The sequence below is a fragment of the Pteronotus mesoamericanus genome, unplaced genomic scaffold, assembly GCF_021234165.1.
Source record: "Pteronotus mesoamericanus isolate MK-2021 breed Mesoamerican mustached bat unplaced genomic scaffold, CSHL_Meso_final contig_74, whole genome shotgun sequence".
Taxonomy (NCBI): Eukaryota; Metazoa; Chordata; class Mammalia; order Chiroptera; family Mormoopidae; genus Pteronotus; species Pteronotus mesoamericanus.
In genome coordinates this window covers 26,804,943-26,828,989 of record NW_026555247.1, presented here as the reverse complement: position 1 = coordinate 26,828,989, position 24,047 = coordinate 26,804,943, and the positions used below count along the sequence as shown (strand labels likewise).

At 47.9% G+C, this 24,047-nt stretch overlaps 1 protein-coding gene across 3 annotated transcripts in view; it reads left to right on the top strand.

Moving 5' to 3' along the window:
- DYM (dymeclin) overlaps positions 1 to 19,597 on the top strand; it is a 278,143-nt gene extending 258,546 nt beyond the window's left edge. For all 3 annotated transcript variants that reach the window (XM_054583619.1, XM_054583621.1, XM_054583620.1), the window contains one exon: positions 19,199 to 19,597. In XM_054583619.1, the coding sequence (XP_054439594.1) occupies positions 19,199 to 19,348 (150 nt within the window). In that variant the 3' untranslated portion in view covers positions 19,349 to 19,597. The remainder of the gene's footprint in view (positions 1 to 19,198) is intronic.
- Positions 19,598 to 24,047: the final 4,450 nt, after the last annotated feature.

Sequence of the window (24,047 nt, the reverse complement as noted above, 5' to 3'; positions counted from 1 at the left end):
GCTAGTGGTAACCAGCGATCCTGTGGAGGTGTTCTTCAGCAGACCTGAGTAGCAGTAATAAGAATGCGTGCCTTACACTGAGTTATCATATATTTGTGTTTGGATACTTTTCTATGTACGTGTTATTTTTCACAATAGAAAAGGCTAAAAAGGTAAGAGATTCCATTTACTAAAAAATACTGTGACAGAAATGTGAAACAAGGAGATTTCAGTGAAGGAAAAAGATATTGTTATTAATATATAAGGTTTTTCCCCCCCCTTTCTATTTGCATATAAAAATCAAATTATTTTTCCTCTTCTAAAATATGATCTATGCCTACCCACTCCCCCCAGGAAAGGCAAGAGGGATATATGTTAAAGTGTTAAACAGTTGTTATATTGGATTGGAACTAGTAATTTTTTAAAATCTCTTTTAAAAAATTTCTTCAGTGAATAGTATATTTTATTTTACTATGAGGCATGTACTAGAAATTTTTTAATTTTTAATTAAAAACACACCCATTATGAGTGCTTCTCTTAAAAAAAAGTGTTGGTGAGGATGTGGAGAAATCGGGGCCCTTGGGCACTATGTGGGTAAGATTATAAAGTGGTGCAACCACTATGGAAAACAGTTTGGAGGTTCTGCAAAAAATAAAAATGGAACTTCTATATGATCCAGTGATTTCACTTCTGCTTTCAAAAGAATTGAAAGCAGGCTCTCAAAGAGACATTTTCACACCCTTTCTGTAGCAGCATTATTCACAATAGCCAAAAGGTAGACAAATGGATGAACAAAACTCAGGGCATACATACAACAGAATACTATTAGGCCTTAAAAAGGGACGAAGTCCTTCCACATGCTACAACATGGGTGAACCTTGCAGTCTTTGTACAGAGTGAAATAAGCCAGACATAAAAGAACAAATGTTGCCTGATTCCACTTACTTGAGGTACCTAAGTAGTCAGATTCACAGAAACAGAATGGTGGTTGCCACCATTCTGGGATTGGGGGAAGGGAAATGAGGGCTTGTTTATGGGAACAGAGTTTCGGTTTCGCAAGACGAAAAAGAAAAAGTTATTGAATATACGTAACACTACTGAATTGAATACTTTTTTTACCATAATAGAGGCGGCGGGGGGTGGGGGGCACCTAGGCAGTGTGAGTAAGAGGAGGTTGTCATGATGAACATGTGGACTTAGGAGCTGGTGCAGTTTATGGTTTCAAGGCAAGTGGGAATGGGAAATGCGTATCTGTTCCTCTAAAACAGAGCCTAAGCCTTCTGTGGGTGTTTCAGGCACATGCTCTGCAAAGAACCCCAGAGCTCATCCTTGTGATTTGTCTGTGAGCATTTTCAGACAATTTGTATTTATTCTCTCTGATCTAGCAATGAATTGGCTAAAAAGTAACTTTAGGTACACCTTCAACAGTTCAGTACTTTCAGAAATAAAAATGTAGCTGATTTAAGTTCTACAAGTAAGTAAAAAGCTTGAGAAAATAATTTGTTTACAGTTTAGAAACCCATAGAGATCGGGCATCTGTGTTGTTAGAGTCATTATTTAGTTCTCACTACAGATTAACACTAGATACAGAATAAGCCACCGAGTGGTTGAATTGCAAACAGCATATGAAAGTGGAGAGAGATACTGCAGTTTTGAACATGGGAAAAATTAAAACTAGATTTATTTCAATTGCAGATTTAGAAGTCTAAACAGGAAAAATTGTGTATTTGGAACATGGTGTCCCAGAAGATTTATTAATAGAACTTGATACACTCTTGCTGGAGCTCTCAAATAGATGTTAGCCTCTCTACATATAAGCACAAAGGCTAAAAATTCCCTTGCATCAGCCCAGTAGAGTTTTGTATTATTTTTAATTCAAGTAGGATTTAATCAAATAAATCATAGCTGAAAATTCAAAGTGGTCCCCAGAAAATGAATGTGAAATTTCTTTTAAAAAAAAGTATTGATTGATTTTTATTTTAGTTTTTGTTTTTCTTTTTAAAGAGAGAGAGAGGAAGGGGGAGAGAGAGAGAAAGAGACATCGATTTGTTGTTCCACTTATTTGTGCATTTATTAGCTGTTGCTTCTTGTATGCGTCCTGACTGGAGATCGAACCTGCAACCTTGGCGTATCAGAATGATGCTCTAACAGCTGAGCTACCCAGCCACGGCAAATATGAAATTTCTTATTGTTAACAATTTCCTTAGGAAATATGAAATCATAGAGCTTGCTCTTAGAAAGCTTCACAAAAATCTATTTTCAGAATTATGTATTTGATATAAATTTTTGCATGTTTCTTTTCAAAGGTGTTTTCTTTATAAGTTGTAAGTGAGTTTTGGGAGGATAGGATAAAAAGAGTCATTTAAAATAATCAGAATCACAGAAGTTAATTTTTATTGACCAGTGAATAGGTTCATGAAACATCCCATATTGAAATCAGAGAATTTATATTTCCAAGCTGGAATCTGCCTAAAAGTGCTACTTTTCTAGGCATTGCAGTTGTTCTGATAAAAAATAATAATAATAATAATAATAATAGAGGGTTTTTTAAAGCTCCATTAGTTTTGTTTTTAAATATTTTATTTATTTATTTTTAGAGAAACATCCATGTGTAAGATACATCCATTCGTTGCCTCTCGCACATCCCCAACTGGGGACCTGGCCCACAGCCCAGGCCTGTGCCCTGACTGGGAATCGAACCAGCGACCTTTCGGTTTGCAGGCCGTCACTCAATCCACTGAGCCACACCAGCCAGGGCAATAATAGTTTTATGATAAGTTCTATACAGGCTTATAAACTATAAACTGTCAGTTTATAAGGGGTAAAAAATCAAAACCTTAGTTCTTTGGGCAGTGACCCCTTTTACTATCTCCTTTCTAAAGATGAAATCCCTGCTATTTTTGCATGCATGGCTCCTCCTGTTTTTCCCCAGTGTCTAAAGTGCTTCCCGCCGCCGTGCCACACTCATCCCTCCCGCCAGCGTTTGTGGGCGCAGCTATTAGAGCACTTCCTGCCGCGCAGTGTCATCGCATCATGGCTGTGGGTGTCCCCTGGCCATGGCCCCTCAGAGTCAGGAACCATCCGGAGCCACACTCAGCTTGGCTCTGTGATGTCGTGTCTTTCATTGATGGATTTCTTTCGTTCTGTCTATATATTCATTTACTTAAAAACTACAACTTTAACATGACTTATTTCCTAAGCTTTTTTATAATAAGATGGAACTTTTGGCCTAGATGAGGAACGTGCTGCTCACCTTCGGTGGAGAATTCAGATCTTGCTGTTTCCATCGTCCTAGTGTGAGTTCCCCTCATACAGGCCTGTGTAGGGTGTGGGCAATCGTGCGGAGCTTACAGTGATCTACACGGGAGGGTTCCGTGGAATTTTGTTTTGTTTTTCTTAACTTGCTGAATATGTGCTTGTTCTCTTGTCCTAAACATGTGTGCTTCAGTGGAAGTTCCAGTTAGGGTTCTAGGTCAGTCTTGAGTTTGCCACCCTGGAGAAAGGGGAGTTGAGACATGAATATGATGGTGGAATATTCCAGAGACAACGAGTTCCTCACTTGGAAATTTCGTTGCCTTCTACCCTTAGATGAAGTGGCTTTCCAAGTTTATTATAATCCCCTTCCTGTCATCCACTCCATCCCTGTCCCTGATTTCCCTGCATAAAAAGGAAATCTAACAGGAAGAATCTGGGAATGAAATCTGCATGCACATTTCTGAAGGGGAGCAAATTTTCCTAAACTTTGTATAGAGAATATACCCCCACTACTTACTGGAATCAGAACTCTTAACCCTGGCGCATCCCAAGCATTCCTGTTTCCTTTCCATGTCGTTCAACGGTGAGATGGAGAAGGGGAAGAACACATGGCAAAGAGCATGACCATCCATGTGTCCCGTGCATGGGACACAGGGTAGGTCCTATGAAGCACCTGGTGTTTGATCCATTGTCGCTTTCTTCCCTGGAATCTTAAGGGCTTGCTGTGTTCCTCAGACACACGGGAGGCAGTGTCCTGGTTACTCGGTCCATCAGTCGCTGTACATTTGCAGGCCTTGGAGATCCCAGAAGCGAGGCCTGGAGACTGAGCAGGGCATTCATGAACTTGAGCTAGATAGGGGCGCACTTCGTAGACACCAGTCAGAAAGTCAGTCACGGTGGCCAGTCTGTCCTTGTCCCCTAAGCCATTGTTAGTGCTCTCTTAATGTTTACAGGCTGATGACCAAAGACCGAAATGGACAAAACTAAGTAAAACATCTCCTTTCAGAATTAGGTACTGGGACTATTTTCCCCTTCCTAACTTTGGAAGATAAAGCAGGAGAATCAGAATTTTGAGGATTCTTCCAGATAGCTCGCTCAGCTGGGCTGTGAGGCCATCGGCCCTGGAGGCTGCGTCGGCTGCTGCTGCTGCACCGAACGTACAACGGGCTTGTGGAGGAGCCCCACAGAGACCCTTCCCGGAGGCCGCCCGCCTCCAAGAACCCTTATCACAAAGATAAAGACTTATCAGAACAGAGCCAGACTGAGGATGGGAACAGAATTTCATTTGTCTGCTCCTTTGTTTCTAGTGGAAAACAGAAGTAACAGAAGTCATTGGACTCAACGCACATGACCATCAACAGAAGAGACTCGGGTTTATTTCTGGATCTGTCGTTTCCGAGCCCTGATTTCCCTTTCTGGGGAGAGGCAGCTGTGAAGAGCTGCCAGGTCTCCCTCCCTCCCTCCCTTTCACCCTGGTGGCATTGTCACCTCCCCTTGTTTATCCTCTCCTCGGTTCCCACTGTCATCTCGTGGTCCCGGCCCTCATCCTCTGCCGCCTGGACCCCTGAGCTAGCCTCCAGCTCCTTCTCTCCCAGAGCCGGCCCCTCCCTCCCAACCCAAGTGGATCGCGTTGCCCCTGGGAAGCCCCCACAGCCACAGCGAGGTCCCGGCGGCCACAGCTCTGCTCGCCCGCACTGAGAGGCCCTCCTCTGCACAGACTGAAGTCCGGAGTCAGCCCCACACCTCTCCATAAACCTGCCTTTCAAGCTTTGTTTCACATCACTTCCCATCATTTTTTTTTTAATAAACTTTTTATTTTTGATTTTTTTCTTCTTTTTGTTACTATATTTTTTCCATTCCCATGTTTCCCCCTTCTACTCCTCCCTCCATTTTTTATTTAAAAAAGAGGGGAAGGGAGGGAGAAAGAAACATCAATCAGTTGCTTCTCGTATGCACCCCGACCGCAGGACTGAACTGGCAACCCCCACATGTGCCCTGACCAGGAATTGAACCAGCAACATTTTGCTTTGCAGGATGATGCCCAACAAACTGAGGCACACCAGCCAGACATATCACATCCCATCTTACTCCGTTTTCCAAACAGCCTGAACACCAGCTGGTCCTTGGCACCCTTGTGCTTTTCTGCCTTCATGTCTTGTCTTCTGTTCTTTCTTCTGCCCTGAAAGCCCTTCCTCCCGCTTCACATACCTGAGACCTACCCAGTAATTACAGACCACCCGGCTGCCACCTCCTCCTTGAAGCCTTACTTGATGCTCCCATTTAAAGTAATTTCTCCCTACCCTGGACTCCCATAAATTACCCTGATTTGTATAGTTTACATGATACTCATCATGTCTGTCTTATATTCTTCTTGGAGAAGTTTTACGTCCATGCCTGGCCTATAAACACCCTGGTGCACAGTCTGTTCTTTGCGCTGTCTTCTCTGGCAGCGGTTTTCATTGCGAAGCTACAGAACACCCCAGTCAGACTTCATCATCGCTCACATGACCCTCACTACTCAGGAGTCCTAAGAGAGGACAACACTGGGGAGAGTTTGAACCTTCTTGCTTGGCCAGGTTCCTGAAAGCTGCTCTCTGCCTGGAATGCTTCCCTCCCCCTGCCCTCTCCCCTGGGACCCTGCAGACCTACTGTCTCGTCAGCCTCTCCTGACTGCTCTCGTCCACAGTACCTGTCTCTCCCCTAGGCCACCATAGCCTTGGGCAGGGGGTACCTCCCCTCTCAGCAGAGCCTTACCAGGAACGGTGAGTGGCATACTCTTAGAGCCTGCCTTGTATCCGGGGGCTAGGGAAGCCGTGTACAAACCTGAATCCGGTTCAGGCCCTTGTGGGAATGGCACAGACAAGCCAGTGGGTGGGCAGGCCGGCAGCCCGAGCACCGTAGAGAACCAGGAAGGACCCTGTGGGGGAGGGAAGGACTCGTGTGAGGCCAGCTCCTAGGAAGGGACCCTGTGGTGGGGGGAAGAACCTCCCAGCTATACAGAGAGCCTCAGAACAGCCATGGAGGCGGAATTGCCTGGAGAGTGCGGAGGACCTCAGGGAGTTCGTTTGGGCAGAGGCTGGTGGTTTGTGTCAAGCAGAGGAAGCAGAGGAAGCGAGGAGGCCCCGTGGATCCGTTTGTGCACCTCCTAGAATCCACCTAAGTCAGGGCCGGCAGTTAGCACAGGGAGCATCCTAGCAGTAGATTACGGTGAAGGGTTCCTTTTTAGCGATCCTTTTTTTCCATTTGCATTCATCTTAGCTTTCCAGGTAATTTAAAGTTTATTTAAGGGCAGGGACCCTATTTCATATTTTTTTGTCAAATACTCTTATGATACAAAGGGTCCCTCTATAACTTAAATTTATTTTCATATCGGGTTATCTTAAAAGTAGAGCCAAAATTCTTACCTGTTTGATAACATTATAGGTTAATATTTAGGGATAAACGTTTTATAACATTCTGGACTGGCCTCCAGATAACGCAGACGGGAGAAGTCTGAGGTAGAGGAAACAAGAATGGCCGTGAGTTGATGACTGGGAGCGGGTCGACGGGCTTACTATTCTTTTGTCTGTGGGCACGTTTTCCTAATGAAGTGCTGTGGGAACGCTGGCCTCTGGCCGTCCTGAGGAAGCCGTCTGCTCGGGCTCTCGGGGTCGGCCGCCCTTGCGCTGCAGCGCCCTGTGGCGGCCACCCGTGCCCCCGTCGCACTGCCACAGCCCTGGCCACCAGGACAGCCCGCCAACAGCCTGCATCAGCCATTTGGTTGGGGCCTTGGTGGAGTCACAGCAAATGATGTAGTCCCATCAGCCAGATGGCGAAGGAGGCCATTGTTTTGTATCCACCATTGTGTTAAAATACCGTATTTGTTAAAGCCTTGGTGATTATAATTAAAATGTAAATAGTAATACAAAGGAAGGAAGGATGCATGGGTGAACAGGTCACCATCCAAGAGGGATTTAATCAAAGTTTTATCTTAACACGTCTTTCCTCATCAGAAGGTATTTTGTGTGGAGAAGCCATGGAAGACGTATAACAATGTAAATGACTCTTGCAATAAGCACAACATTCTCTCTTCCTTAATCTGCTTCTTTTGAAAGTAAAGCAGTGTTTTTAAAGCCTGAGAACTTAGAGGTCATCCCTTGCATGGTGAGCGTACATACATACAGTTCTCTTTGGGGGATGTTTATAGTTTTCACCCTGTTTTCTTATTTATTCCAAATTTTGACCAAAACCTCCCCCCACAGGTTCTATATTCTTTTCTCTAAATAAACCCCAAATATAAAAGTGTTTTATTATTTAAGTGCTCCCTATATCCAAACCCTAAAATATAATATGTTAATTATTTATTAGAATTTCCCTTACATCCTCTCAAATGTTTTGTGACTATATTTAAAGTAAATTCCAACTTTATTTAATTTCCATGCTTGCAGCGTATAACAAATTGAGTTACCCATGCTTGGTACCTGAAAGTAAAGTAAGAGATAAGCGATGTATCCTTTTTTTTTTTTTTTTTTTCTTTTTTAGATTTTATTTACTTATTTTTAGCAGGCGGGAAGGGAGGGAGAAGGAGAGGGAAAGAAACATCGATGTGCAAGAGAAGCAATGATCGGCTGCCCCTCACACACACCCCCAACCCGGGGCCGGCCCGCAACCCAGGCACGTGCCCCGACCGGGATTGGAACCAGCGACCTCTCGGTTTGCAGGACGACCCCAGCTAACTGAGCCACACCAGTCAGGGCAGCAATATGTCTTTCTTTATTTAAACATGTAAATTTGAAATAATTAGAGCCTGTGTTATAAAACGTAAGACTCCTCCCACTTAAACCACTGTTGGGTCTTGGAAATGACTACGGGTCTTCAAATACTTCAGATACTTCACCAAGATGTTTTACTTGCCTCCTGGGGCATTGATTTGAAGAAAAATAATGGTGGAGATCAAAATGGAGAAAGGAGGAGTCCCTCTATTTCCCAGTTTTCCCTTGGCTCTGACCTTTGTCACAGAACAGGGGATAGGCTCTTCTAGTGACTCTTATAGGGACTCTGTGGCGTGACTGGGACAAGACAGGGTGTGGTGCTGACCTGCCTGGCCCCTCGCTGGGCCCCAGCCCCGACGTCAGCATCTGTTCCCCAGTCAGAACAGGCTTCATGCAGTAACAGTTTTCAGGTGAGGTAGCCAAGTGTCAAAGAGATGACATTTTTTGTCCGAGTGTAGTAGTATCAGAAGCAGGTCCAAAACTCAGACATTCTGCAGTTTCCCTCCATTCTACCATACATAGCCAAGAACGGAGGAGATACATATTTGTCTTTGGAGGTTGCATTTCTTTATCACAGTGTTTATGACCATTGCCACGAGGAGAGTTAAGCACGGACTGCCCGCCTTCGGCAACCTGCAGTCTGCTTGAGCTGGGGAAAGGAAAAGGACAGGCATTGGAATGATCTGCCCGGCCCGGCCTGGGCTGTCAGACTGCAGGTGACAAAGGACATGGAGGCCCCCAAGGCCCTGGGCAGCTCCCCCGGTTGACAGCAGCAGGTACGCCGCCTCCGCACGCATGCGCGGCCTACAGAGCCTCTGCCGCAGAGAAAAGAGAAGCCGCCCTGCCTTCTACTGTCACTCCCCAGGCTGTGACCTGCCTGACCCGGTCCTGGAGCATGTCGGTGAGAGGCCTGGGGCTCAGGGGCAGCCCTCCGAGTCCAGAGCGGCACTTCCACGTCACTTCTCTGGGGTGTCCTGTCCCTGTGGCTTAGGACCCCTGCTTTGTTTTAACCGGCCTGCAGTGTTGTACCTCATCCAGTAAAGTTGTAACGCATTCCCTTCGTAAGAAACTCACCCCCGGGAATTGAAATCACTCCGATTTATCCCAGTGCAGCTAAACTTCTAACCTGCCCTCAGGCCAGAAGGCTACTCGACTTCAGATGCCATGGGCCAGTTTTTAAACCTCTGATACACTAAGGAGTGAAACTTACAATCCATGCCTTTTTGTACAGGAAAGGGTAAAAGTAGGATTCATGAATGTCAGAGAACAGGCTTTTGGAAATGGAAGATTTGATCTTTGTTTCAGCTTACAAATATTAATCTCTTCACGTTCATTAGCATTCTGTGAATATCATCCTCAGTGACCAGAGACCCAGGTCATATTTGATTTGCAGTGGCATCACCTGTCCCTTGTTTATTATCCCTCTCTCTTTGTTGGTTTCGGAAAGCAGAAAATTGGAAGTATTTTCCTTTTCAGCCATAATAGTGCCAGAAAAGAATTAAAAAATTCCATGTTTAGTGAGCGGTTTAGTTGCTCTGTTTGGTGGTGGCACTGGGATAAAGGGGGGCCCAGAGCCCATTCTGTGTCTCTCTGACTCACCTTAAAGCTCCTGCTGTGATTTCAGGAAAGTGGGAATGGAGGGTAGTAGCTGAAAAAACAGGAGTGACTGGAATGACTTGGAAAAACCCTAACGTCTCCTTCAGCCTTCCCCTGCCCGCCCCGACCCCTCCTGAGCCGGGCTCGCATTGCTGGCTGGGCTGGGTGTCCCTCTCCACGCCCGCCGCGGGGCGGGCACCAAGCCTGCGGTTACCGTAGTCACCAGCCTCTGGTTGCTGACCCGTTCATTTTGTGTGAGCCCTCCGAGGGTATTTCTTGGAACCCTAGAGATAAAAATTTCTTCATCCAGCCTGATCTGTACTTTCCCATTCTCACTGCAGGGAGACATTTGCCCAGGAAAGGGAATTAAAATTATTTACCCAAAGCACTTGAACAATGTGCCAGTTTAGCCACACTTTGAGGAAGCTGTGCGGCTTGGCACTGGCTGGGCCATTAAGAAGATGAGCCATGAACAGGATCCTACACAATCCATTTAGAATTTAAAACCAGCCATGGCTAGTATGGCTCAGTTGATTGAAATGATGCCCCATTGACTGAAAGGTCGCAGGTTCGATTTCCGGTCAGGGCACGTTACCCAGGTTGCGGGTACAAGGAGACAAACCAACCGATGTTTCTTTCTCTCTTTGTCTCCCTCCCTCCCTCCCTCTCTGAAAACAATGAAAAAATTTCCTCAGTTGAGGATTTAAAAAAAATTTTTTTTAAAGAATTTAAAACCAAAGAGAATGTTACTACTGTGGATTAGAAAGAGCTCTTGACACTTAGTATTCCGAATCTGTGTTCTGTTACCACTGCCATCTCTGAAGACAGACCATCGTAACATAAAAATAATTAGTTATTTGTCAACTGATTCCTTACTAGTAGAGCTAGGAAGCTCCAAGCATAATTTGAGCCCTACTAGATTGTCCTGAAGCACCATTTTTCATGAACTTTTCCCATATTTTTTCTTGCTAATCACCTTCGCTTTATTTTCAGGCTCCATGCAGATGGTTCCCAGCCTCTGCCTATGCCTAAGGGCCACCCTAGCCAACACTGCCTTCCTGTTAGGTCTCTGCCACATTTAGGAAAGCATTGTTACTGTAGGCCTCCCATTTCCCCATATGCCAAGTGAGGGAGCTTCCGTATCCTGGGGTGCCCTCGCCGTTCCGCTGTGTCCGTCCTTCCCTGAGAACCACATATGGCTCCTCCTCCAAAACTGAAATCCTTTTTATCTCTGGTCATTTTTTCTCTTATGCCTTCCTGAGTGATAGACTATTTGGGGCCCAAGAATTTGAGTTTCTAACAAGTGCCCACCCAGGTGATACTGATGCTACTGGTCTCATTCCTCTAATGTGATTTTTGGAGGGGGGGAGGGAATGGGTCCAGTTTGTTCGGGGGAGATCAGTCTCTCTGTCTGTCTGTCTGTCTGTCTGTCTGTCTCTCTCACGCACGCACACCACCGTCATTGCTTCCACCTCTACCACCCTGTCATGTTAGTGAGCATCACTACCTTTCTTACCTCCTCCACTGCCCCCTCCCCAACGCCTGAAGAACAGAGGGAAAATAAGGTTCAATTCAATCTCTAACCCCAGCCCACGTTTAGAGCCCCAGCCCCCACCACCTGCCCTCGCGCCCCTTTGCCTGCTCTCTGCCCCCAGCCCGCCCCGTCCGCGCTCTCCGTTCCCGCCGAGCTGTCCCCCTCGCTCTCCCCTCGCTCCCCACGGCCTAGTCCCGCCGCCTCCGTGAAGACTGTCCCAGACGTGACAGCTCTATCTACTGGCCTCTTCCTGCTGGGCGCTCTTCAGTGTCACTCTTCTTGGCCTTTCACAATGAGCTTGCTACTTAAATGTGTAGTTTGTGCATTTATGTTTGGTCACTGGATTTTCAGCCCCTTGAGAGTAGGAACTCTGCTTCATAGGTGCCGCACGCCACAGTGTTTTACACGCAGTACCCGGGTCAGCTGATGAAGATGAAGTGAGGAAGGAGAAGCCTCGTGGGGGCAGGCCACGCAGCCCTTTATACAGTAGAGCTCATACAGGAGCTGTGGGCTTTGGCCCTTCCGTACTCATGTGTATTTTTAAATCTTACATTTTCAAAATTAAAACTTTCAAAGGTTTGCGTCTCAGCCACTTTTTCTGAACTATAAAATGAAATGTATCCTGTATTCCCTAGCTGAGATGTTTAATGCAGATCTTTTGGTCTGTGCTCTTGTGATTATAACAGCAGGTATAAATCCTAAATTATATACATCTCATGGTCCAAATTAGAAGGAGGGATATTATACCGTTCAATTATTTTAGCTTCATAGTGTAATAGGTAGTGGGGTAGGTTCCCCTTCCTTATTTGTTTTTTTTTTTGTTTCTGGTTCTCAGATCACGTAACTGCTGTGCCAGTCTCGTCCTCACCCCCGACTGCGGTGGCCGACCCGCCGCCACTCTGCTCTGCCTTTGCTCCTCCCCGTTCATGTTTTCCCACAGAAAATGAGACAGACTGCTCTGATTAGTTCCTTCTGATGCACTCCTTCCTTACCTCCTGTCCTGGGGTTTTCAACCAGTTGAATGTATCACAATTGGTGGCTATTTTACAAATCAAAAGAACACAGTAAGATAATACCTTACAATGTGATACATAATAAATACCAAGTCGAGTTTTTCAATCATTTAATTATGTTTACTGGCTTAAAGCTGCTGACAACAAATTTATCAGCAGCCTTTTTTATTATTATTTTTGGAACGTATCAACTGCTTTCCGGAAGAAAAGCCTGAGTCTGAAGGAGTTTGGGGCTGAGTAATCTATGTGTTCACTCCATTTGAACAATTGCTTGAAAAAGTAAACTTACACACTAGTCATTTAATATGAATTCCACTTAACTTGGCTTACCTTAGGGCTGTTAAGGATTTTTGTGTGTGTGGTTTTATGTGTTAATTTGTTCCTTGTTTCTAAAAGGTTGTCCTGGCTGGTGTGGCTCAGTGGACTGAGCACCAGCTGTGAACCAAAGAGTCGCTGGTTCGATTCCCAGTTGGGGCACATGCCTGGGTTGGGGGCCAGGTCCCCAGAAGGGGCACATGAGAGCCAACCATGCATTGGTGTTTCTCTCCCTCTCTTTCTCCCTCTCTTTCCCTCTGTCTAAAGATAAATAAATAAATAAATTTTTTAACAAATGAAAGACAGAAGTGAATATGCAAAGCGGGAATGTTCACTGGTGTCTAGTGCTGACAATTTTCATTCCATGAGGTCTTAGAATTAAGTCTCAGGAAAGGAACGTGGATTTTTCTAGCTGACCTAGACCTGTTTTGTTGAGGCTGGGCGGTCCCATGTACCGGAATGCTGTGCCTCACATTTGCATGATTTTGGAACATCGCTGACATAACCATCCTTGGGTGGAATCCAAGGTAGACTCACTTCTTACTCTACTTTTCAGCACGTAATACTTTACTAGGAATCATTAAGAGCATTCTTCTTTTGTTCCGTTTCCTCTTAATGTCTCCATTCCCTTTATTAGTCCTAATGATTGTGAAGAAGTAAACAAGTCTCATTATATGCTTTTAATTCATTGGCGACACATTGGAATAACCACTAGGCCAAGACTGTTGCATGTGACAGGATGTCAAAGGTCCAGCTCATCTACTCATGGGTCATGCTTGGGTCACTGGGAAACACAACCGTAGGAAGTACTAAGACTAAACACCAGGTTATAAAAATGCTTGCCATAGCACTTGGAGGAGATGGCCCTTTTCCTAGGCAGAGGGGGGAAAATCCTCCCTATGTAATGTTGATTCATCAGAGCGTAGTTTTAACTTCTTGCTAAGGAATAATTAAGACATGACTTTAAGAATGGGTTCTACCCCCTTGAATACTTGAAAAACTGTCACGTTTGCTTGTAAGCTAACCTAAAACTGTTCAAATATGATAACTTAAGGAACTAAAGACAACGTTTTATCTTCACACTTGTCTTCGTTGGCGTTCTCTTTCTCTCTGGCGCGCTGTGGCGAGGGCTCTTCTCACCGGATGTGGTCACCTCGCGCGCCGTCACTCAGGGGCACAGCCATCTCAGCCAGGACCCTCCGGGAAGCCCTGTGTCTGCCCTCAGCCCGCGTCCTCTGCGTAACACCGTCCGCATGTAACTCCCAGCGTGGGCATTTCAGGCAGGGCAAAGATCATTGTTTTGCCAGAATTTGTCTAAACATGATTCAGAATCTCTATTCCAATCTGTATCTCCCACTCCCATAGTTCACATATTACTCTGAAAAAATATTAGTGTTAAGAAAGATTATCACAGATACGTAGAGGCCATATGTTCCCCCCATCCCCTGTATAAACCATATTGTGACCTTCAGAAGAATAAAAAGTAAAGGACTCCTGAAAAATAGAACTTGTCTGAGTTTACATGTTATGCATCCGTCTAGTCCACGACTGTCTAGAACTTGTGCCTGTTAGAGTCCCTCATTCCCCATAATTAGATACAGGCTGGATGAAGGATAAGATGGGGCAGGGCCGTCTCCATCAACACGGCCCATCCTCCGTGAGCCGGGGTCCCCGGTGAGTGAGGACACGGCGTGACCGATGGCGGTAAGCCAGGAGAGCGGGCAGCATGAGAGCCGAGTTCATCCGGCCCTTCATCCGTTCTCAGCAAATACCTAAGCCCCTGGAAATGTTCTAAGCACTGGGAGGCACATCCATAGAAAAAAAATCCCTGCCCTCATAGAGCTTATATTATACTCAGGCTTTTTTCCACAGCAATGCATTTATTGACTGGCATCTCCCTCCCTTGCGTGGCTGCGCCCTGTCCAGAATGATGAGCCCCTTGCAGAAAGACAGGCAGTTTCGATCCTCTTCGGCTCCCTCTCCGGGCCCACTTTCCACAAAACAAGTCCTGCGAGTAAATGCTCTACTTCTGCGCTTTATCTTCCACCTTGGAATCAAATGCTCTTTCCCCGAATTCCTAAATTGGAATGGATTTGTCTCTGAAACAGGTACTTTAACTCAATAATCCAGTTCAACATCGAGGAGTTTACTCATTCGGCAACTTCAGCTGCTGCCTTGAAGCTAATGACTTTTAAATTATAACTATCTACTCCCAACCTAGCCTCTCAGCTCTAGGCACCCCCGATGGAACATACTTGTTACCTGGCCCGCGAGGCCCACCTCCCTGTCTCCCTGTCTTTCCAGTGTGTTTCCAGCTGCCGGCCTCGGAGCCTGCGCACTGGCCTCCGGGGCCTGCCAGCAGCGGGCCGTGGCCTCCCTGCTCACTCCCAGAGACTCCCCGTGTGGCGCCAGCGCTCACCCCGCCCCAGCCCCATTCCTGCAGGGGCTTGTGGCTGGCTGGCTTCAGTTTCTGGTGGGCTTCAGAGTCTGGCTGATGATGTGATCGCAGGTTTGTGGAAAGCTCATCACAAGTGTGAGTCCAGCCTTAAACTGTGTCCACCTGGTTTTCCTAAGACTTTGTTGCCAACCGACGCGGAAGCTGTCAGTTTCACTTGTAGACACTCAGAGGCGACAAGACAGTGTCCTGAGTGAGATGTGGTTGGTCCCCTGGCCTGAGCTTGCAGGACAGGCGTCTGCTCCCCTTTAACTCTCTCCTTGGGAGGGAGCTCACCCCCGCTGCCTGGCCAGCCATAGCGCCCTTAGACGCACAGCGCGCTGTGACTGTGTTCTGAGCCACCCTCAGCCTGGGCTTCTCATTTTAGCTTTGGGTTTCTTAATTCATATCTTTCTTAGTAATTTTCTGTAGTTTGAATGTAGTTTTTCATGGACTTTGAAATTAATTCACGTAAACTAGAACTAGTCCACCGTTAGTGTTACTGTTACTCATAGACCAGGGGTTATTTTCTTTTTCTCAGTTAAGTCACAATTCGGACACGTTTGAAACTCATTCCATTACACATAGAAGAGCCTGCAGTTCAGGCTTGTTGAGAAGCCATGAATTAGCTGAATTAACATGTGGGCAGACGTTTCTGGATTTGTCGGTTCACTGTGTCTCCTGGAGTTTGCTGTCCAAGCCCAGGTCAAATTTTTCACCCCAGTGTTGGCCAGCTCTGCCTGGGGGACACCGTGCTCCCCGCTGTCCGTATCCCTCCTTGTGAACCGCTTTGTGTCGGAGGAGCAGCGGTTTCTCCTCTTTCTCTCCTCCAAGCTCAGCACCGCGCCTCCTACATAGTTGCGCTCACCAGTGTTTCATTGAAGGACCCGTCGCTGCAGGACTCAGTGTTAGGCGGCAATAGCATGTGAGGGAAGGAATGATAGTGAAACTGGGTAATCATCCCCAGATCAGCCCTGGACGTAAAAAAATAAAAATAAATAAAAAGCTGTGTGTGTAAACGCTTACCTTGCTATCTACGACAGGATCTTGAAACCAGTTTACTTTTCACCTGCGCAGACCCTCCCGCCGCAGCCCCTGAGCAGTAGCTTCCCTCCTGCATCCGCCCCGCACCATCTGCCCGGGGCCACCAGCCGCCTTGCTACCCCACCATCTCCCGTCACTCACCTGGTCAGAGGCTTCATGTGGTCTTTTAAGGAATTCTTTTTTAATGTGCTATGTAGCTATTTGATTTTAAATTGCACTAAACTTTCTGGAACCGTGCCAGGTGCTTGCTAGAATTTCTGATGCTATCTGTGTAATCTTTGGGTGGAAGGGGGAAAACTCCATTGAACTTTTGTGGTAATAAAATTATTGCAGTTGAGCCCTACATCTGTTAGCTGAACTTCCTGTGGGTTTTCACCAGATCACATGACTGACAGCAGAGACAGCCTTTAAAGCTTTTGGTCTGCATGTTGTACCCGAGTCTCAACCACCAAATGAGACCTTTGCTTTGTCTCTGGGCTGGGCGTCCGGATGTCCCACTGTGGCGGGTTGATTCACTGGAGCTGATAAAAACATTCCGGCCAAACTCGAGAGTCTAGCATTACCTCTGTCTCCAAAAATCAAAACAACAGGATTGTTGTAAGTAGCTTTGGGCTGAGACCAAGCTCCAAGCCTGAGAGATGGGTTTTCTCTCCACGTTGAGCTGAGTCACAGGACAACCGCCTTGGAAAGAGAAGGGAGCAAGAGCCTGAGGTGACCAGCCCCCGGGCCCCTGCTCCCTCATTTCAGATGGATTCTTTCCATAACTATCAAATCAAAGCCCCCGTTCCCCCGAGCCCCGTCCCCCACTGTCCCAGGCTTTAGTGGTCCTCAGGCACATCTACCCAGTGGTCACTGGCTGGAGCCCAGAGCGGCCTGAGCGCTGGAGAGCAGGCGGGCAGAGGGCAGCTGGGAAAGCCTGGCCGTGGCGAGTAGCCTGGGCCCTGGGCGGCCGGCGCCTTGTTAACTGAGTGAGACGGGAAGACGCTCTTGCGCGAGGAGGCGGGGCCTCCCTCAGCCATCAGGGGATGGCATTCCTGTTCCCTGCAGGCCTGAGGAGAAACATCAAGGAACGAGTAGCTTTTTCAAGGTTGTTGATCTGACATTCAGACTGACATTTCTTGGACTGAATCCTGACACAATGTGTCCCCGATGTCATTAGTGCTAAATAAAACCTTTTGTCTTTCTCTTCCTTTGCTCTCAGACTTCTACGACATATTAGAAGAGCACACATTTATTTTAATGTCTATTTAAATCTCAAACCATGCTGGCCTTCTCTCTAGATTTGGAAGATTTGGGAAGGGGTCCCAGGAAACACAGCCTGGGCACCCGCTGGCCAGCTCTGCAGAGGCTGCGCTCACACTCCCTCAGCCTGACTGAGTGGTGTTTTCGGAACGCTTTTATGATGCATGCCTATTATCCACCCTTTTAAAATGTTCCCAGCACCCTCTTAAAAACAACTCACCGCAGGAAAAAGGAAGCTCTTTACTCTGCTTTCAAATGTTAGCTCAGTGTGGCAGGTCCTAGAGGACAGGCTCTTGTTGTTCTTGCTTTTTATGCTTTATCCCCCCTTCTGAGCCTTTTAAGTGCTGATGAAAAGTTCCAAGCAAATAGCCCAGGAAACAATATCTCAGCTCACCTGCTCCCTCGAGGAGAGAGGAGCTGGCGCTTCAGGGCAGTGCGGGTGCCCCCTGCAGTGTTCAGGGTCCCGCTGCCCTGTCTGTACTTGCTCCTTGGTTCCCTGTGTTCATTGGAGCGCGTGCACTCGGGAGACGGTAACTCAGGCGCCCGCTCTGCACAGACCGGGCCCCGCCTGGAACCTCAGCCCACTGAGCCGCGAGCTCAGGGCATGGGGCAGCTCAGCCGCAGCCTCCCACGTGTCTTGATTTTAAGCAGTTGGGAGTCTTGACCTTTAAAACCATCTATTGTCAACCCACAGGACAGTTCAGGAACCTTCAGGTAGTCACCCTGTCCCCTGAGAGTGCCACCAGGTGAAGCCTGGCTAAGTAGAAGCCAGCAAATGTTTGACCTCAGAGTTGCAGCTGAACCCAGGCCCCGCTCGCGTTCAGTCCTTTCCCGAGAGGGCCGGCAGAGCCTGGGAGGCCTGGCAGAGGCTGCAGATGCGTAGGTCTTCCTGGGCCCCGCGTAACCCACACCCAGCCACAAGTGGAGGGAGCTCAGAGGCCCACCGAGGCCTGGAGGGGGTGCTGGGACAGGCCCCAAACTGTCCGCTTGTCAGCAGCTGAGCCAGGACAGAGCCAAGGCCTCCTGCCCCCAGCCTGGGGCCACCTGCGCTCCAGGGCCGGAGCAGGGCCTGGGGATCAGCTCCGTCACTTCACAGCCAGGAAAGTCAGGCTCGGACTTAGTGGTCGGTGGACACTGAGGAAATGTTTGAAGCTTGTTCTCATTACTCAAAAGCCATGGAAACCGAGTATCCACATTGGACACCAACCTTTTGAGAGATGAGCACAGCAGCTGCGTGTTGTATCTGGGGAGGCCGCAGTGAGAGGCGCGAGTTTCGTTCAGCCTCTGGTTCCATCACGTACCAGCTCTGTGCCCCTGGGGCATGTTATTTGTCCTTTTGAGCCTTGGTTTTCCCATTCATACAGCAGACTTAAGAATACCTGTGTCACTGGGCTGTTGTGCAAACGCGAAATCACCCTCCTCTCCAAAGTGACTCAGCCCTGGATGCGTAGCGCGCAGGCGGCGGCAGCTGTCCCCAGCGTCTGGCTCAGTCTTTGCCTAGTCCCACACGGGGTGCGCCTCCCAGCCTGCCCTGTCCTGCTACCCTTCCCCTGCTCTGGTCCCTGCTTCTCTCGGCGCACTGATGCTCACGGGCTGGTGCCGGGGTGGGTAGCGGCTGCGTGCCCTCCCTGCGGGAAGTTCGGTGTTCTCAGGAGCCCTGTGGGAACCAGACCTGGTGAAGCCCCAGAGTGCTCAGGCCTTGCCAAGAGCTGGGGAGGTGGGTTCCCTGCTCACCTCGCCACCACCTAGGACCTGCTGCTGCTCTGTGGAACTGTGAGAATATAAAATCGTCTTGTTTTTAGCCCTGGCTGGTGAGCTCAGTGGAATGAGTGCTGGCCTGAGAACTGAAAGGTCACCGGTTCGATTCCCAGCCAGGGCACATGCCTGCATTGCAAGCCAGGTCCCCAGCGAGGGACATGCAAGAGACAACTGATTGATGTTTCTCTCCTTCCCTTCTCCCTCCCTCCCTCCCCCTGCCAAAAAAAGAAATAAAATCTTTAAATAAATAAATAAAATTGTCCTGTTTTCGTTGCAGAAATTTCCAGAACTGAAATTCAAATATGTGGAAGAGGAGCAGCCCGAGGAGTTTTTTATCCCGTACGTCTGGTCCCTGGTCTACAACTCCGCCGTGGGCCTGTACTGGAACCCCCAGGATATCCAGTTGTTCGCGATGGACTCCGACTGAGGGCGGCCGCCGTCATCGCCCCCGCTGACCCCAGCCGAGCGGCCCTCCTCGCTACTTTGTTTCCGGGGAACAGACCCCGGCGGGTGGACCTCCTGGTGCACCTTCTGTGAGAGGATCACACCGGCGTGTTTCCTTTGCACACTTGGCTATGGAGAATCGGGGCCGGTCGGCAGTAGATCACTCAGCTTAGGTTGTAGGGCAAGCGGGGGGAAGGGGAATACACAGTAATAAATATTAAAACCTGCCGTCCCACATGCAGTTTATTTCTTTCTAAACCAAAATCTAGAGCTTTGCCAGGAGCCCGATGCCTCAGGCACCTAACACTTCACCCATATATACTACTTGTTTGTCACGTTCAAGATTTGTGTTTCAGTCGTGTGTGTGTGTGTGTGTGTATGAGCGTTTCTTTCCCTATTGAGAAATATCAATCTGAGAAAACGATAAGACAGGAATTAATAAGGAAATGAAGTCGCATGTGCAGTGTGACCCCCTTTCAGAAGGCCCCGGGCTCCATGAACACTGCACCCAGGCAGTTGGCTGTAAGCCTTCAGATCTCCGCATCTTTCCCTCAAAGAAAGAAATGGCTCCTCCTTGTGAAGCCCAAATCAGCTTTTCTGTGGGTTTGGCCTCTGTGCTGTAGCTGAATTAAATTGGAGTCTAGTACAAATTAAATTAATATACTCCGTATTAATCATTAGGAAAAGAAAAGCTTCGCTTCAAAAGCGATCTTTTTTCTTCAATCAGACAGGAGATGAGAAACACGTTTTTCTTCTTCATTTCTGACTTTGTTTCAACTCTCTGGGGCCTAGATGAGCCACGTTTGGTCCCCGAGCTGGAGGAAGGCGCTCCTCCGAGGGAAGCGGCCAGCGCATCCACGGCCGCCCCTTCACAGCCAAGGTGGGGAGCTAGTTTCACTCGCACGGACAGAAAGTAGGCTCTGCACAGAAGCACATAATTCCCTGTGAGACCAGGCGCCCTGCTCCAGCCTGCTGCCCTCTCATCTCCGTTGGGGACTAGCTTCCCTCCTGCCCCCACGTCCCCAGGCCGAGGCCCGAGCCATGTCGGTCCATCACAGTCTACTAAGGGCCTGGGAGGAGCCGTCCTCAGCCCCTCCAAGCTCTGGAAGAGGGGGAAAACCCTGCCGACGTACCATGCACGTTGGTGTGGTCGTGTCCTCCCCCGCCCCCCTGCCCGAAAATGGGGCCGCCCCACCCTGCAGCAGGCTTTCGAGGCTGCTGCGGGGTTTCATTATCCTCGCCCAACCAGTGCTGAAACCAAAGCTCCCCGTGTGGGGAAATGATTTACAGCTTTACTTTGTTTCAGAGGCATTTTGATTTGCTTCCTTTAAACCAAAACACAAAATTTCCAGAGGGACACATGAAGCAACTGAGCCTCTGGGGGGACCTCAGAGCTGTCCTCAGAGGCCAAGGGCCGGGCAGGGCTGTCGGTTCTTGTGACCAGAGCGAGTCCCAGGCTGCCCCAGGCCACCTGGGGCACCAAGGTGCCCCAAAGCCCTGTTCTCAGCAGTCTCCTCTCCCCCAACGCCCTCCCCTCTTGTAAGGAACCACGCCGCGTTAAGTGCTCGCTGGCCTGAAAGCTCCGCTGGGGCGACAGCCTCAGAGCCGTCCTGTGAGTGAGCACATGCTCCCCGACGCCCCTCATCACCGCCTCGGCTCTACGAGCCCGCCAGGAGTCGCTTTTTTTGTGAAAGATTTATTACATGACAATAAATTTAGATGATATACTTGAATTATGCTTGCATTAATTTACTTAGAATTTCTTTGGGGTTTTTTGTTGTTGTTGTTTGCTACAAAGTAAAAATGTGTAGAATGAGGCTCTACAGGACCATCATGTGTTAGGAGGGGAAATGAACATCTGATTTTATGCCAGATACGAAGCTGTTATTGCACTGTGTCAACTTATCAACAATATGTATTTTTAAAAGAATGTGCCCCATTCGAGAGTGCAAGGCGCTGTGCAAAAAAGCTGCAGATTTATATCTGGTTCATACAGTCACGCCCTAAGCCTGGTGTCAGGCCTGTGAGCAACAGCCTTGCCACGTGGGCATCGCAGGACGGCCACCATTCAGCAGTGCAGGGAGAAGCGGGGGTATGGAGCGGGTCAAGGACAAGGACAGAGAAAGGAAAGCAAAGGAGGCCCCTAAAGGTGAGGCACAGAAAGCACCCCGCACACACTGTCCTCCTTCGGAAGGAACTCACAGGAACTGGAAGCGCAGATGGTGTGGAGGAAAGAACGTACGACCAGCATCCAACAGAACAGCAACTTCCTCAAGCCTGGTAGTGTCTACCCCTGAGAGGGTTGTAGAGGGGGTGTGTTTAGGTCCCGATTTCTCGCGGCATTCTGGCGGCAACAGTGTCCTTTAGGCCCTTCGGAGCCGGGGCTCTGCCTTTGGCATTGAGGCTCCCCGCAGTTCTGAGTCACTCTGTGTTCCTTGCTAGAACCATAAATTAGAGTTGTGGTGCTTGCTGATCCTTCCTAGGCTTGAGTATGCAAGGTCAACGCTCTGGGTCATAATTTCCTCCCAGGCACCATGCCTGCAGTTGCAGGAGCTGCCATTTGATATGAGGGACTGATCCCCGGGCTTTCCGACGCCAAGTTCAGGGCTGATCCGGTGTCCTGCGTCGCCTCCAGGAGTCCAGGAGGTCAGGGTTGCTGTTCTCTGATGGAGCGCCACGCTTCCCCTGGTTATGAAAAGCTGAGAGATGGATTGTAGCACACAGATTCACAGCAAATAATTCATTTTTATTTTTCAAGAACTCAAAGCATAAAATGTAATCTCATTAGGGTATCTCCTTTTGGGGTCCCCCATCCAAAACAAGGGAGATTCTTTGGGCACCCCCTCCCCGGTCACCCCCTTGGTCAGGTCATGGAAGGCAGCCCCGACTCCCCCGGCTCCCCAAGGCTGTCCCAAGTGCCGGCTCCTCTGTCCTTGGAGCGTGAAAAGGCCCTTAGAGGAGGAGCAGTCCCATGTGACTGACCAGGTGGTACTCTGCCATCCTGTCGGCTTCGGGATCCCTTCAAACAAAAGGTTTAAATATTTTGGCCAGGTTCCCAAGTTGTCCTTAGCTGGAGGGTTGGTTGGGTGACCTAGTCCTCCATTGCTATCAGTAGACTCTCCTACGTGGATTCTGTGACCCAGCTTCTAAATCACCTCAGTCCCTGAATGTGGATCGCAGTAAAACCGATGACGAGTGTCCCCAGGTGCCTAGTACATGTATGTTCTCTCTGGAGGAAGCAAACTGTTAAGGACTGAATGTATACCCCACCCCAACTCGTACTGAGCCCTAACCTGCAGTGTGACGGCATTAGGAGGAGGTGGGGCCTTTGGCGGTGATTAGGTTTAGATGAGGTCATGAGGGTGGATCTCTCACGATGGGATTTGTGCCCTTATAAGAAAACACATGGAAAAGATTTCTCTTTCTTGCCACCATGTAAAGATACAGCGAGGAGGCCACCATCTATAAGCCAGGAGGAGGGCTCTCACCAGGCACTGAATCATTCAACCTCCAGAACGGTGACAAATACATGTCTGTTGCTTAAACCAGCCAGACTGTGGTGCTTTGTTATGGCTGCCAAGCTAAAATAGGATTACTATCCAAGGCCTCAAATTATTTCTACAATGTTACAATCAGAAATATCCAGGTATACAAGATAATATGAATTAAAACCATCAGAGAGATAAAATATATCCACAGTATCTACAGAAAGTCACAGAATATGAAACAGCGGCACTTTCTGTGTTTGAAGAAAAAAGTGACCAAAGATATCAGGCAATTGGAACCTAGAAAAAGGGACCGAATAGACATTCCGGAACTAAAACATACTATAACAAGAATTAAGAATAATTCAGTGGTTGGATTCGAGAACAGATTACTCACAGCTGAAAAGAGAATGAGTAAGATGAAAAGTCAGCGGAAAAAGAACAGAGTCCAAAAGCCACTAGAGAGGACAGGAGACGTGAAGGATGCAGTGAGAATGCCTGCCCAAAGGTGGGATTAGAATTCCCAAAGAGTAAAAGAATGGGATGCTTACATAAATGTTGGCTGAAAACTTACCCAAAACTCACAAGAGATATCAAGCCATAAATTCAAGGAGTCCCAACAAATGTCAAGTGCAACAAAACAGACAATCTACACCTAGACACCTCCTAGTCAAACTGTTGAAAACCAAAGAAAAAGAAAAATTGGGGGGTGGAGGTAGGGAAGCGGGTATAAAGGGGCTGAATGGTAATGGAAAAATACAATAAAGTAAAAATTTCAACAAATCACACACAAAAAAGTGTTAAGCTCCTGGCTGGTGAGGGATTTGGCAGGGGAAGGAGGGTATTACCATTCAAGGAGCAATAATTAAACAGCAAACTTCTCAGCAGAAACAATGGGAGACTATGCAGGGGTACCTTTAAAGCGCTGGAAGAAGTGACTGCCAACCTAGAGATTTCTGATTGGGGAAAATAATCCTGAAAGAATGAGGGGGAAAAAAGACATTTTTAGACTAACACCTGGAAAAATTCATCAGCACACATACTCTAAAGGAAAATTAAGAGTGTTCAACAGGCAGAAGGCTCAGGGTCCCAAATACGAGGACTGAAGAGCAATGAGAAGGAGAATTGCACAGGTCCGCATAAACACTGACCGCGTGAAACAGCGGCGGAGTCCCAGGGAGTTGTAAATACACATTG